This window comes from Daktulosphaira vitifoliae, unplaced genomic scaffold (genome assembly GCF_025091365.1).
Source record: "Daktulosphaira vitifoliae isolate Bord-2020 unplaced genomic scaffold, ASM2509136v1 Scaffold_3, whole genome shotgun sequence".
NCBI classification, from domain to species: Eukaryota; Metazoa; Arthropoda; class Insecta; order Hemiptera; family Phylloxeridae; genus Daktulosphaira; species Daktulosphaira vitifoliae.
The window spans coordinates 7,411,875-7,426,314 of record NW_026099574.1 but is presented as its reverse complement, the minus strand read 5'-3'; the positions used below and the strand labels follow the sequence as shown (position 1 = coordinate 7,426,314).

At 27.2% G+C, this 14,440-nt stretch overlaps 2 protein-coding genes across 3 annotated transcripts in view; one reads left to right on the top strand and one right to left on the bottom strand.

Moving 5' to 3' along the window:
* The window catches only part of LOC126903057 (uncharacterized), a 13,833-nt gene extending 7,104 nt beyond the window's left edge, over positions 1–6,729 (top strand). Inside the window, exons 1-2 of one of the 2 annotated variants that reach the window (XM_050680996.1) lie at positions 2,415–3,826; positions 4,780–6,729. In XM_050680996.1, the coding sequence (XP_050536953.1) occupies positions 2,488–3,826; positions 4,780–5,009 (1,569 nt within the window). In that variant the 5' untranslated portion in view covers positions 2,415–2,487 and the 3' untranslated portion in view covers positions 5,010–6,729. Of the gene's footprint in view, positions 1–2,414; positions 3,827–4,779 lie in introns of those variants that run through there. The other variant, XM_050680998.1, reaches the window with a different exon arrangement.
* LOC126903053 (uncharacterized) overlaps positions 1–14,247 on the bottom strand; it is a 32,666-nt gene extending 18,419 nt beyond the window's left edge. The window contains exons 1-8 of the mRNA XM_050680990.1: positions 13,753–14,247; positions 13,516–13,635; positions 13,226–13,403; positions 12,611–13,167; positions 12,293–12,546; positions 12,121–12,235; positions 11,899–12,058; positions 11,004–11,828 (exon numbers count right to left, since the gene is read on the bottom strand). Coding sequence (XP_050536947.1) covers positions 11,765–11,828; positions 11,899–12,058; positions 12,121–12,235; positions 12,293–12,546; positions 12,611–13,167; positions 13,226–13,403; positions 13,516–13,635; positions 13,753–13,939 — 1,635 coding nt within the window. The 5' untranslated portion in view covers positions 13,940–14,247 and the 3' untranslated portion in view covers positions 11,004–11,764. The remainder of the gene's footprint in view (positions 1–11,003; positions 11,829–11,898; positions 12,059–12,120; positions 12,236–12,292; positions 12,547–12,610; positions 13,168–13,225; positions 13,404–13,515; positions 13,636–13,752) is intronic.
* Between the last annotated feature and the right edge of the window lie 193 nt (positions 14,248–14,440).

Below are 14,440 nucleotides of genomic sequence, written 5' to 3'. Positions count from 1 at the left end.
ACCAAATGATAGGTAAAGACATCATGCATCTACAAAAAAAAGAATTATATTGATCCATACATCTTTCGAGAAGTTATAGCATTATAAAGTTAAAAATATAAAAAAGAATTTTTTAAAAGCATTTTTATGTTTTGAATTCCCCCTGTATTTAGGGAAATGGTCCGATTTAAAAAAACAGTATGTCGAATGAAAGATCTATATAAATACTACTTCTCATAAAAAAATTGTAATGATTCATACATTTTTCAAAAAGTTATAGCATAATAAAGTTAAAAATGGAAAATACAAAATCGAAAATTTTCACACAAAAATAGCATTCGGTAGCCATTTTCACCATGAAGATAAGATAAAGTCCGAAATTTTTTTTTNAATCGAAAATTTTCACACAAAAATAGCATTCGGTAGCCATTTTCACCATGAAGATAAGATAAAGTCCGAAATTTTTTTTTACCATAATAAAGTATATTACATTAGCTTTAATTTAAGATATATATAAAAGTGTCAGACCTTCCGGAACATTTTCAAAATTTAAGTTAAAAAAATTAATTTTTTGTGAAAAAGTTGTCATTTTAAATCCCCCTTTGTGGGCAGGTTAAGGGTTAAATTTATGAAAAAAATATACAAAATGAAAGGTAATGATATTATGCATCTATATAAAAAAGATTTATATTGATATGTTCATTTTTCAAAAAGTTATGGCAGTTTTAAGTATTAAAATATTTCATGTTAAACAGTGATTTTTACATAAAAAATTTTTTTGGTTAAATTCGACGCCCATTTTCCCATAAAAGAAAAGGTGTCAGGACAAATTTTTTTTAATATTATAATTAGAAAAATTGTATAAAATCAATATTGCAGTAAATAGTTTTGTTTTAAAAAAGAGTCTGAATACATTTTTTTATAAAATTGACTGAGTAATGTCTAATGATAAATATTGTCATATCTACTCCACTTTTTCAGTATATATTTTAAAATGGCAAAAACTGCAAATGTAATTTTTTTAAATTGTTATCGACCTAAAATTTTTTAATTAGATCATTTTTAGGTTCGATGCGAAGCCGAAATAGTATTAATTATACTACGATTTTTTTTTTTGTGGATTTTACCATTTTTTTTCATCTCTCACTGGACCGATTTTATTCAACGATACGTCAAACGATCACAAATTATAAAATTTACCTTGTTCCCCGTAAATGGTGAAAATCTCCAAAAAAATTAATTTTGAAAATCAGTAATTCTCGACATTTTTTGCTTGAAACTACCAAAACATTTCAAAAATTAACAAATCAAGATAATTTTTTTTTTTTAAAGAAACAATAGGTATTTCCTTTTTATTTGATATAATTTTTTTCNTCTTGAAACTACCAAAACTTTTTCAAAAATTAACAAATCAAGATAATTTTTTTTTTTTAAAGAAACAATAGGTATTTCCTTTTTATTTGATATAATTTTTTTCAAAATTTGATTTTTCACTTATCTACAGGGAAGTATTCAAAATAACAATAGACTTTTTTACTAAATTATATTTTTTCAACTTAACTTTTGAAAATGTTCCGGAAATACTGCGTCCTTTCAACATATGTTAAAATAAAGTTTTTGTTATGTAATATAAATTTAAAAATAAATTTGTTCTGCCGTAATTAAAAACATGCTATTTTTGTGTTAATATGTTCATTTTATATTTTTTACTTTAAATTGCTATAACTTTTTGAACAATGTATGGATCAAAATGAATTTTTTTTTCTAAATACAGTGTATATACCTCTTTCATTTAACATAATTTTTACTTAATTAAACAATTTTCCTTTATACAGGGGGCATACAAAACTTGAAACATACGTATAAAATTTAGAACTTATTAAATTTAACTTTTTAAAATGTTAAAGAAATACTACGTCCTTTTAACATATGTTAAATTAAAGCTTGTTACATAATATAAATTATAAAAAAAAAATTTCCCTGAAGATTTATCATCAACTTGCAAATGATTTTCGTAGTTATTAAATATGCTATTTTTGTGTTAACATTTTTTTTTTATTTCTATAACTAATTAGTAATATTATAAAAATTAGTGTTGACGAAAAATCTAAATGCATATGATCGCAAAATCAAAATCTTCCTAGTTTTGAATTGAAGCTAAAATAAGATAAATATTGTAGTTGGTTGAAATAAATTATTTATTTTTTATATTTTTAGTGTATTTGCGAAACAGTTAATAACAAAGGTAAAAATACCGATTTGAGCATTACAATTAAACTGTGTATAGATATGATAATTACGTCATCGGAATAATTAAGTAAATATGTTGTATGATGAACACGTATACTTGAATAAAAATAAATTTTTTTTCCAAAAACTAATAAATAAATTTTGATTATATTAGAAAATTCATATGAATAATACTTAATATTCATATTGCAACTAGTGTCGACATTTTTTTTAAGTTGAACTCTGCAGGGAATCAACTTAATATAAATAAGTGGTAAAATGAAAATTTTTTTACTTTTCATATTAATGATATCCTTAAAATTAAGCTTAAGTAGATATGAAAAACCGGCACAGTGTTCATATTCTCGTTATTTTCTAAACTTTTTTAACCATAATGAAAGATTTTTGTTAGAAATCGAGAAAAATAATAATAATTTAACAATAGAAATTCTTATGAACTATGGCAAAGCACTTCAAACACACAGTGAAGTAATTATGATATTTTTGAATGAATTTTTTGTATGTAGATCAAAAACGTTTCCTTTTACATTGATGACGTTAAATATGTACTTAAATAACGTTTCTGATTCTTTAAATATGATTGCTCAAAACAAAGATGGTGAAAAAAATGACGCTAAAAAATTATTAGAGGGATATAAAATTATTCATTTTGCAGTTAAAAATCAACTGGAAATTTACATATATAATAGTTGTGTAAACATACCGTTTAAGGATAATATGGTTAGTTGCAATCCTACAATCGGTGAAAACGGATATAATATGAAAAATCTAATAAATATAAATAATAAACTCAAAGATAGAATGCTGGATAAATTTAAGTCTTCATTAAAATCGAATTCATACAACAAATATCATCCAAAAATTTTTTTGTTTTACGATATAATGACCCTAAGCATAGATAATAGTCAACACATAGAACTAAATCTACTTCGATTCACTCCACTTGACTTTCAATGCTCTAAGGATATTCGTTTAACTATACAAGATGTATTTCAGTATATGAAATATGATTTTAATTCTATGGATGTTTTACCGTACATAAAGTTGGTAATTTCGGCTACGTTTCGACCCTTAGCTATTCTTATTCGCAACTTCTTAATATTAATTCAAGTTGCTTCTTCAGATAATTCTGATAGTGTAACAGTTTGGTTAAAACCGCAATTTATTGAGATGGGACAAAAAATAATAGAACATGTAAAGAAATTCATAACTCTCTCCCCTTACCAATATAAAAAAACATTTTTACAACGTGACGTTTTAGTAAAGTTCGTTGAAGCCAATAAAAATTACATTGAAAAAACAAGGTTATCTAAAACTGATATTGAAAATAATAATATATTAATCAAAACACTTTCAAATTTCTTCATCAAAAGTAAATTTTACTTTACAAGTGGTATAGTTTTAACCAATAAAAATATTACTGTGGATAATGCTGATTACATTAAAAATCAATTAAAAAAAATTATTGAAAAAGTTGATATCTATATGAAGGATTTAGAAAAATGGAATATATATTTAAATTTTAATGTACGAAAATTTAAAATCCAATTTTTTAATATTTCAACATTTAAGAAATTTATTGATTTTAAAGTTTTAGGTAAGTATAAATGTAGTTCTTTTTCAATACTTTATATGATTTATAGATAATATGATCTGTTATATATTTAGCCCTTGTGTTGTCATCGGGTTTATAATATGAAGTCTTCTTCTTATTTTTCTTCGCCTTAATTCCAACTACTTGGGGTCGGCCACCCTTATCCTAAACTTACACTTGATACGATCACCCACATCATCCGTCCTCATATAACATTCAAAGATATTCAAATCATCTCAGTTTTGGTTTTTCCTTTAACCTCTTCTTCCTTTAACATTTATTTCTAAATCTGTTCTTATAGTTTCCGATTCCTCTGTCCTCATAACTTGACCAAACTATCCAAGTCTATTTTCTCTTATCTTTTCTACGATTGACGACTCACATATACTACCTTTTATATTTTCGTTCGTTCGTATAGTTACTCTACTCATTCATCTATCCATTATCATCTCTTCTACACTTATTTTCTGCTCTACTTTCTTGTCAACTGCCTAACACTCTGAATCCATACATCATAGCTGGTCTCACTGTAGTTTTATAGAGTTTACTCTTCAGCCTCATCGGAATTCTTTAGACACGCTAGACGCTTTTCTCTACTTTAATCTCATGTCTTACATCCTTGTCAATACCACCGCTCTTTTGCACAACTGATCCTAAATACTTAAAACTTTCCACCTATCCTATCACGTCCTCGCATATTGTCACTAAACTTTGATTTCCGATTCCTCTCTCCTCATAACTTGACCAAACCATCCAAGTCTAAATTAATTTTAATTTATTTAATTTTAATATGTTTATCTATACAGTTTTTTTCGTTATTAAATGATTTTAAAATCTATTTTTAAAAATAAATTAAATGCGGATAAAAATTTTTATTTGAAATCTTTATTATGTTTATGTTTTTAGAAGTTATTTGTTATTTATGCAATTTTAAAATCCTCATTTATTTATTTTAGATCATATTTGTAATACTGAGGCACATTCTGAAATATACAATGCTAGTAAGAATGATAGCAATAATATTAATATAGGATATTTTAAAGATATGGAAATTGTGGAATATTATATAAAGAATCTAAAAGATGACTATAAAGAAATTGATAAAGATACAAAATACTGTCCCTCTAAATATGATTTACCTTTTGAACCTCTTCATATCATTGATTATTTGCCATACAATGTGTAAAATGGTATAAAATAAAATGTTTTTATAAATGATACTGTAAAATATCATAACTTATTTACAAATTCTTTTATTTCCATTTAATGATACAAAGTCTTTTTTTTACTCTAGTCTCTCGGTTTCTCTGAAGATATAAATTATGTTAAGACAATTATTTTTGAAAATTTTCTCGTTTTTTGATTTTTTGAAAAAAATCACAAATTGTGTCTAGTTGAAGATTTTTTTCTCATAAGTTTAAAATTCTCCGTGCCACGTAATTGAGGAAGTCCCTAAAAAAATTACAAAATTAAAGATCATTAATTTTCGAAATTTTTTCCTTAAAACTAACTTGTGAGAAGAAGTTTCTCATTCATATTAAAATATTTTATTATAGTGATTTTGTTTCGATCATTCATTTTTTTCAGCTGTTACTTAACTAATTTTAATAACCAACATATTAATGGACATGATTTTAATCATGTTGATCTTATATTATTAATTATTTCCTAATTAATAATAGTAGAAAATTTGTTTTTATACTGAATTACATAGTATAATCATATTACTAAAATAAAATATTTTTTAATTATCATTGACTGATATATACTTTATTAAACCAAATTTTTATACTGATATCAAGTCTGAAATTAGATTTTTTCTATCACTCCATTTTCAGATTATTTCTAATTAGAAAGTATGTATTTACTCATGAAAAAATGTTCATCGAGTTATTATTGATTTTTAATGTGTTAAATATAATGTCATGATTAATCTATTGTTGTGGTCTTTTAAAGTTGACTTATATGAAATTTTATAATTTTAAAATTTTTGAACTTTCAAATACAGTTTTATCTTTACTTGAAAGTTTAGAGTTTAAAATTTTATGAAGATTTAAGGTTTTTGTATTTTTAGATTGATATATGATTACTATCTTATATGATAACTATTAACATTAAATGTATAAGGAAAATTCAAAACTTCATTATGTTACAATACAATGACCTCTCATTACAATTCTTATCTAAGCATTGAACTATGATAACTATTGTCAAGTATAAATTGTCACATATGGGCAATATAATCAATATTATCTGTTAAGCATAAACTAAATTAATTTAAAACTTTCATGTAAATAATAAAATACACATAAATATTAATATGGATTGTCACTGATATGTCAATTTTGTAATGAAATAATTAATCATTGTCTAGAATAGTATATTAGTTTTTAAAATAACACGTAATAAATAATTTAATAAAGAGATAACAATAGCGTTTCTGACACTTCTTGCATATGAATATAACTATAAAAATTAACAAAACAGCAATATAAAAGGGGACAAAAAAAGGCCTAAAAATGAGGAGTATACTCTCGGCATGCTCTCAGTGTCTCGTCAGTATACTCCCATGGCTCATTCTTCATCGATCCAGGCGTGCTCTCAGTATTGACGCAGCTCATTAATCTCAATCGTTTAATTCATGTGTAAGAAGTGAACAGATACGTCTTGATTTATTTAAAATAAACGAGACGACTTAATTCATTCTTTAGACGTCCTCCGGAAACATCAAAGTAAATACTAATTAATTAAATTAATAAGACTTAAAAATATTAACTTTTTTAAGTGTATGGTTAACATAGGAACAAAGAAAGATTGAGTGATCACTAAAAAAATCACTGTGTCTTTCTATTACCTCTTCATCATTCTCATAAACCCTCGAACTCATACCCGAGAAATTTTTATTATTAGAATAAATAGTAACTCCTTTTTTCCACTTTTATAAAATAATTTTATTATATTTTTATTTTATTTTTGAGTTACTATAATTAAAACCACTATTTTTATTGTAATAAATCATTTAAATAGAAGTCTTAGTAACATTTCTATGTAACTCTTGATATTTAAATAGATGCTACAATTGAAATATTTAGAACTATATTCCCTATCGTTATATCCTACAGTATTCTATAATAGTTGTTGGACTATTCCATCAATTTCTTGGAATTAAACACTATCTATAGATTTGTATCGAAGCGTTTCTTATTATAGTGATTTTAAACACTGTCAGATATCATTATACTCGAGCCACTTATGCGACATCCACACTGTGCCGCCACCCCACTCTGCTACCTTTTTTTCATTTATAAAGTAGTTAAATTTGTATGTTGTCACTAAAAAATATTGTTGAAGCCATTGTGAGATATGAATTAAAAAAGTATTTAATAACCATAAAATTTAGAAATATAAGAAACTTAAAAGTTTCAATAATAATTTTTTTAACATAATAGTTATTATTAGAAAAATTGAGTGACTAGCGTTAAAAGAATTATTTTATATATAATATTATTTTAGGTTAACATTGTTAACCTTTATAAACATGAAAACTATACAACTGAAACAGAACATTCTCGTAAAGTATGTTTAAATAAAAATATTTTTCAACTATTTAAGTAAAAGATAATTTTTAAAGATATAATAAAAGGTTGTGTTCATAAATTTTTATAAGATTTTGGTTTTACATAGAAATCATTTTCCGCATTACCATATAGGTGTCTAAGGTATAACAGTTTCATCATTTCAGATCATACAAAACTGGGGCAAACTTTTGACTAACCCTTCATTTCACAAAGTCACTACCTTCGTTTGAACTTAGTAACCTATTATAAAATTATGCAGTTTATCAAAAGTTATTAAGAAAAAAATATTTTTCTATTTTTATCATAAAGATACTCTTTATAAAATCCTAAAGATCTTATTAGCGGCGATGCGAAGCTGAGAAGGTATTAATTTTTTTATGATGTGTTTATTTTTTAATTTTATTTTTGTGTCTGTTACCACTTTTACTCAGCTCTCACCGAACTGATTTCTTTCAACGATACGTTAAAAGATCACAAATCGTATCATGTCGAAGATATTATCCTCAAAAAATGAAAAAATACTCTCGTTCCATGTAAATGGGGAAAATCTTCAAAAAAAATTACAGATTAAAAAATCGCTAATTTTCGACATTCTTTCAATTTTTTTACCTAAAAGTGCCATAACTTTTTTAAAAATGACCAAATCAATAGTAATTTTTTTTTATAGATGCATGATGTCTTGGTTGTGCTGACACAACTCCGGGTTGGTTGGAGCACTTGTCGGATCCGGGTCCCAAGGAACATGGACCGCGCTGCTACTAGTGCCTCAAGAGAGGGCACTTGCAGATGGATTGTAGAGTCCCAACCGGACTGGTGCGTACTTCTCGTGCAAAACAGAAGGCCACCGGACCGGGGAATGTCTCAGAAAGGTTGGAAGGCCGGAGAAGTCCGCCTATGGTATCCCTGTCCTCTTCGTGTTTCATTTGTGTTGTTGTGAATTATATGCCAACCTACAGCAAAGCTCTATCCCCACCTCCCCGTGGTACAACAGATCCCACTCCGGGATCCGGCTAACAGAGGAGGCCACGTCGTATTGTGACTCAGCTCTTGATTAATTGAGTCACAACACAGTGGTGGAGTTTTATAGCGACGTTGGTCGCCCTGAACAATACCTCACGGTAGATCCAGGGCGGCCAACATTATGTCAACCGTGGAAAAAAAAAAAAGATGCATGATGTCTTCACCTATTAATTTTACTATGATGTGTATTATTTATTTCTTTGTGTGTCTGTTACCACTCTTTTTCAGTTCTCACCGAACCGATTTTTTTCAACTATTCAAATTTATCACTTATCTCTTTTGTTTTTCTGAAACGGATTTCAATTTTATTCCGTACGCTTTTTGAGACTGCATTATCAAAACTATATATATTAATGTAATTATAAGACTAAATATTTTTTATTAAAATTAAAAAAAAATTATAAATAAAGGATACGCCTTAAAAAATTGTTCATTAAAATGTGAATGAAATGATTCATTATTATCAATGCACTGCTATCTAATAACAATAAAAAAGTTCGATTAAATGAATAGTAGATAATTATTATAGGGTTATTTTGGCATATATTTTAACCAGTGGTTCTCAAGCTTCTATTTATAGACAGGTATAAACTACCGGTTTGGCGGAAACTAAAAACCTACCTTAATCAGATTTGGCGGAAACGATGAACACCCGAATAGAAAGCAAGGGAAATAGTAGAGGGTTATAAAATATTATACTCAGGTAAGACTAATACAAACAATTGTGTAAGTTTAGTAATGGATAAGGGGATTAAAAGTAAATTAATAGAAATAGTTAGGAAATATTGTTAATAGGAGAAAATAGGGATTTATATAGAGTACAAATTTGACAAAAGACAACACGAGGTAGTTGATATGAGGAGATCATTGACAATAAGGGTTGACATGATAGAAGAGGTGGAAAGTTTTAAGTATTTAGCATCAGTTATGCAAAATAACGGTGGTGTTGACGAAGATGCGAAAATAGAATTTTAATGAGGTTGAAAGATAAGTTCTTTAAGACTGTAGTGAAACCAAATATGGTGTATGGTTCAGAGTGTTGGGCAGTTGACAAGGAAGTAGAGCAGAAAATGAGTGTAACAGAGATGAGAATGCTTAGGTTGAGGAGTGAAGTGACTAAAGAAGATACGATAAAGAACGAACATATAAGAGCGAGTATATATGTAGTGTCAGTCATGGATTAGATGAGAGAAAATATGAGAAAAAATTATGACTTTATCAACAGAGATGCTTAAAGTGTGGTAGTAGTTTGAGTTTATAAATACAGCAACTAATATTACATAAAGTATGTCTATTGATAAAATAGCATAAAAATTATTTTAAACTAATTTTATAATGCATTTTTCATTAAACTAGTAAATAGTTCAATAATTTTGTTTAATATGATTTAATATGTTTAAAAATTTTTAATTTATTAGATTTTGTGGAAATTTCTTAATAGAAATTTTGTGTAATATTATTAATAAATCATTAAAATTTAAAAAATTATTATTTGAGAAAATAATTTAAAACGTGGTAATTATTGTTTTATTGATATTAAAATACACTTAGTTTATTTATTAATAGAATAAAATATTTATTAATATTATACACAAATTTTTTTTGAGATTTATTACATTAAGATTAATACTTGTATATCTCATTATTGATTTATATATTTAACCATTTTATTAGTTTAAGGTTTCATTTAAGGTTGGTTTCATAACAAATTAATATTTTTGAACATATTATTGTATTTTCAACATTAGATTACATCGCTCTTCATTTAGTAAAGACTTAGGTGTCTTATTTGATTCATAACTAATATTTAGTTGTCATGTGTCAAATATAAAAAACAAGGCGTTAGCGGTATTTGGTATAATATAACAAAATCATTATAATTTTTTGATTCACTCAACTTCAAATGTTTTTATTGACCTAACTAGTCTATTCTTTACTAGAATATGAAACCTTTGGTATCATAATAACATTAGCCATTGTAAAGAACTTGAAAAATTGCAATAATCATGTCTGCAGGAAAGAGCAAAGTATTATATTATTGTTGTTATATTAATGTATTAATGTATTGTAAATTGGATCATGTTCGTTTGAATTATAAATAAATATATTTGTTGGGGCCAGGGGCACTAAATATTATAGTGCGTACCCGAACCGGCTAATTGCACCAATGCCGATCAGGCTGCGTAGTGTGATGTATGTAACTAGAATCACTGGAGGTGGGAGGGGTCGCCTGCGCAGCAACCAGTGATCTATGTAGTGACAGATGTGTTAGTGTGTAATTGTTTTGTGTGTACTTAATTAACTAAATAAATAAATATCTCAACAAAAACTTTATAATAATTAATAATTTAATAAATGAGTTGACTAGATGAATATAGCCCTTCTGGCTCAACAAATAATAATGAAAATATGAACTCTAAAAATATAACAGAATAATGACAAAAAATAACTCTACAACTTCAATGACAGCACTAAATCAGTTCAATAATTATAATAAACAAAATTTAATTCAATAATAACTACGCTAAATTGAGAAAAAGAAAAAGAAAAATGAATAATACATAAATAACAATGGTACTCACAATTCGCAGAGCTGCTTGCCAGAGATGCTACCTAAAACTAAAACACGAATCACAATAATAACAAATGAACTTAAGACTACAATTTGGTAACTCAAATTTAAATATCACAATTGACTAGTTTAATTTTGCTAATTAGTAGCAACAAACTACAATAAGTTCTTCTGTCAGCCAATTAGTAGCTTAAAGAAGTCACAGTTAGTGCAACAATATTTTTTATTTAAACTGTATATTATCAATTCTATGATATTAAAATAACTTCTTCTTTTTACAAAAATTAGATTACGTTTTCACACAAAAAAAATAAATGAGAAATTCAACAATAAAAAACCAAAAATGTATATATACTGATTATTACACAATACAATGTTGTATTATACTTTATTGCGGTTATGTGCTGTGTTTGGTGTGTAGTGTGTGAACAGCTGATCGGCCGGTAGTAGCGATATCCACTACTACTTGAGTAGTAGGGAGTAGTCGCGTGATAATGATTAAACCGGTCCGAGTACACACTTTTAAGTTAACAACACACTATTATGTTGCAGCTGCAACACTATTTTTCCATGAACATTCATTTTTACATGTTGATAATAATTTAAAAAATAATAATAAATAAATGTATTAGCATATTTTTTAAAGTAAAAAACAATAATACAAACAAAACCAAGTAAAAATTAAACAAATAACTGACGTTTAATATCAACTAGATTGATAAATGTAAATTATTTTCATTTTACGATTTCATCTTCAAAATATATATCATGTCAAATTTTTAACTGTTGATAATTTTGATTTTTTTTAGGTAATATTGTCAATTGTTTTTGCCATCTGAAATTTGAAAATATTAATAAAATGGTATATATTATATGAAGAAAACGAACTCATTCCTATTGTTTACCTGTGAAACATAACAGCGCCTCCCCAAGTACATATGAATACGACCACAATCAATATAATACATAACCTACTTATTATTATTGGTGAATTGACTTTCCAAAATATAGTTCTTATGAGAGGGTCTTGCATAATTCGTGTCCATCGTGTCGACTGACCTAATACTAAATTATTATTATTATATTTTTCGATTTATGATATAGTTTTGATACTATTTAATACATGCCTTTAACAAATTTAGCTTCGGTTATCCAAGTACTGTTCATTGCACTGTGTTTTACAACGCATGTCCACTTACCTTGAAAGTTCATACTTTCGATTACAATTTTGTCAATATCAACCTATTAAATCATTTGAAAAGATTAAATTAACTCCTAATCAAAACATGAGTAACTTACAATAGCTAACGATGTGATTCCATAATTTTTTATAACGAACGTATCGTTTAACACCCACTGTTGAGATAAGTCTTTAAATAAATAACCTAATGTAATTGCATTGCATTGCACTTGAATTATGTCTCCAATATATGCATAAGTGGGAGATTCCATTATAGTCACCGCAATTATTTTTAAAATGACTTTTTGCCTATTAAGGGGTTGAACAATATAAGCATAAACTCCTGAATCACTTTTTGTACATTTATGAATAACTAAGAAGTAAAAATATTATACTGCCAATCAAATATTAAAAAAATTTTAATAAATATCTTTTACCTAGTTTACAACCATCATTTTCGACATTTTTTCCCCCTTTTTCCAAAAGTTTTCCATTTTTGATCCAATCAAAAGTTGGATTTACTAAGTCCACTTTTACAGCATTAACAGAGTTCTTATTACACACCAAAATTAGTTTTTCGCCTTCGACCGCGTGCAAGTTATACGTTTTTTGTCTGATTCTATCCTGTATATTTTTTATGGTTTTTTTAGATAGCTGTCCACACTCGTGTTCATTACATTTACCCGGAAACTCAGTGGGGCCAACACATGGTTCTCCAAACATGTTTGGTTTGGGATTATCGCATTGTCTGTATCGAATACCCATGCCGGTACCACATGTTTTCGAGCATTGTTCCCACTCACCCCAATCGCTCCAGCCACCATTTCTGGGAGTTCCATCGATGTCTGGTGGATTACAATTCACAGTCCATGTTGTTTGACCTCCACGATTAGCGACTGAAAAATAACGTACCAACAGCGGAGCGGATTTACCTGATAAAGTCCACATTTGTAAGCCTTCACTGCAGTTTATCCACAACGTGTTTTCGTCCCAACTGTATAAAGTCAATAATAAAAATAATAACAATAATATAGTTCCTAAAAATTGGCAACCTCAATCCAATATGACTCCAAGAATGTTCTTTTATTATATTCACATTAAATGTATTTGACTCTAACAATTTCGGTTTCTTACCCATTGACCTCCACAATAAAGTAATGACGCGATTTTCAATTTCTATCAAGTAGCCTTTGTTTAATTGTTGTTGTATTAGTGCTAAACGTGTTGTACCTTAAAATTAAAAAAATATATACATTCTTTAAATTGGAATTACAATTATGTATTTATCACAAAATATTTTTTTTAAGACTTGAACATGTCTATATTTTTTATTTAAATGTACCGTTGTGTCTGAAATAAAAGTCAATTTTGTTTTCAATTCTACTTAATCCGACATTGGATTGAAATCTAATTGGTAAATAAACAGAAAATTCTTTTGATTCGACAATATGAGTTAAACAATCTACAAAAAAAAAAACATGAAGTTTTAATGGTATTAATTGTATAAAAATATTAACTGTTATTTTTCATTAATAATTTCGTTAAAAAAATTTTGTGTAAAAAAACAAAGTTTGTGAACCTTCATTTATGAATCGCACTCCAGTGTATCCATTAGTGATCGTTGAAATCCCAATAAACGTAATTCGGTTATTTTTTTCAAATGCTTCCGCCCATTGTTTAATAATTACTTCATCTTCTACAGATCGCATTTCAATTGAACCAGTGGCTAATAAAGTGATAACAAACTCTCGCCATTTACTGGCCATTAACAAATGTGGATAAACTTGATCTTCTAATGAAATTCTATTACTAAATTTATCTACTCGAAAAAACTGAAGCTTTTCATTTTTTTCTGCTCCTATTTCTAGCCCACAATAACCCAAAGAGTCATTTTGACTTTTAAAGTATATCGTGATTCCTTCATAAATTAATGGTATCCAATACTTTAGCCGGACTTTTATTCCAGATACTCTCCATTCGGGTAACACGTAAACCCAATGAATTTTTTTATCTGCGTTTGTGTTTACTATTAATGCTGCTGAATCGTCAGTTACACAACTGGGCACGTCGCATAAATCTGTTTCAGCTAAGTCACCAGTATAACACCAAACTCCCGTAGGTTCTTTTGATGGGTTTCTACAGTAGTTAGACGCTTCTTTTACAGAATTATCAGGAAAAACGTTTGTTAAAAAACTTTTATTTTTTGTCTAAAAATAAAATGAAGATTATATTAATAATGAAGGGAAGCAAAATATAAATAGCATGGT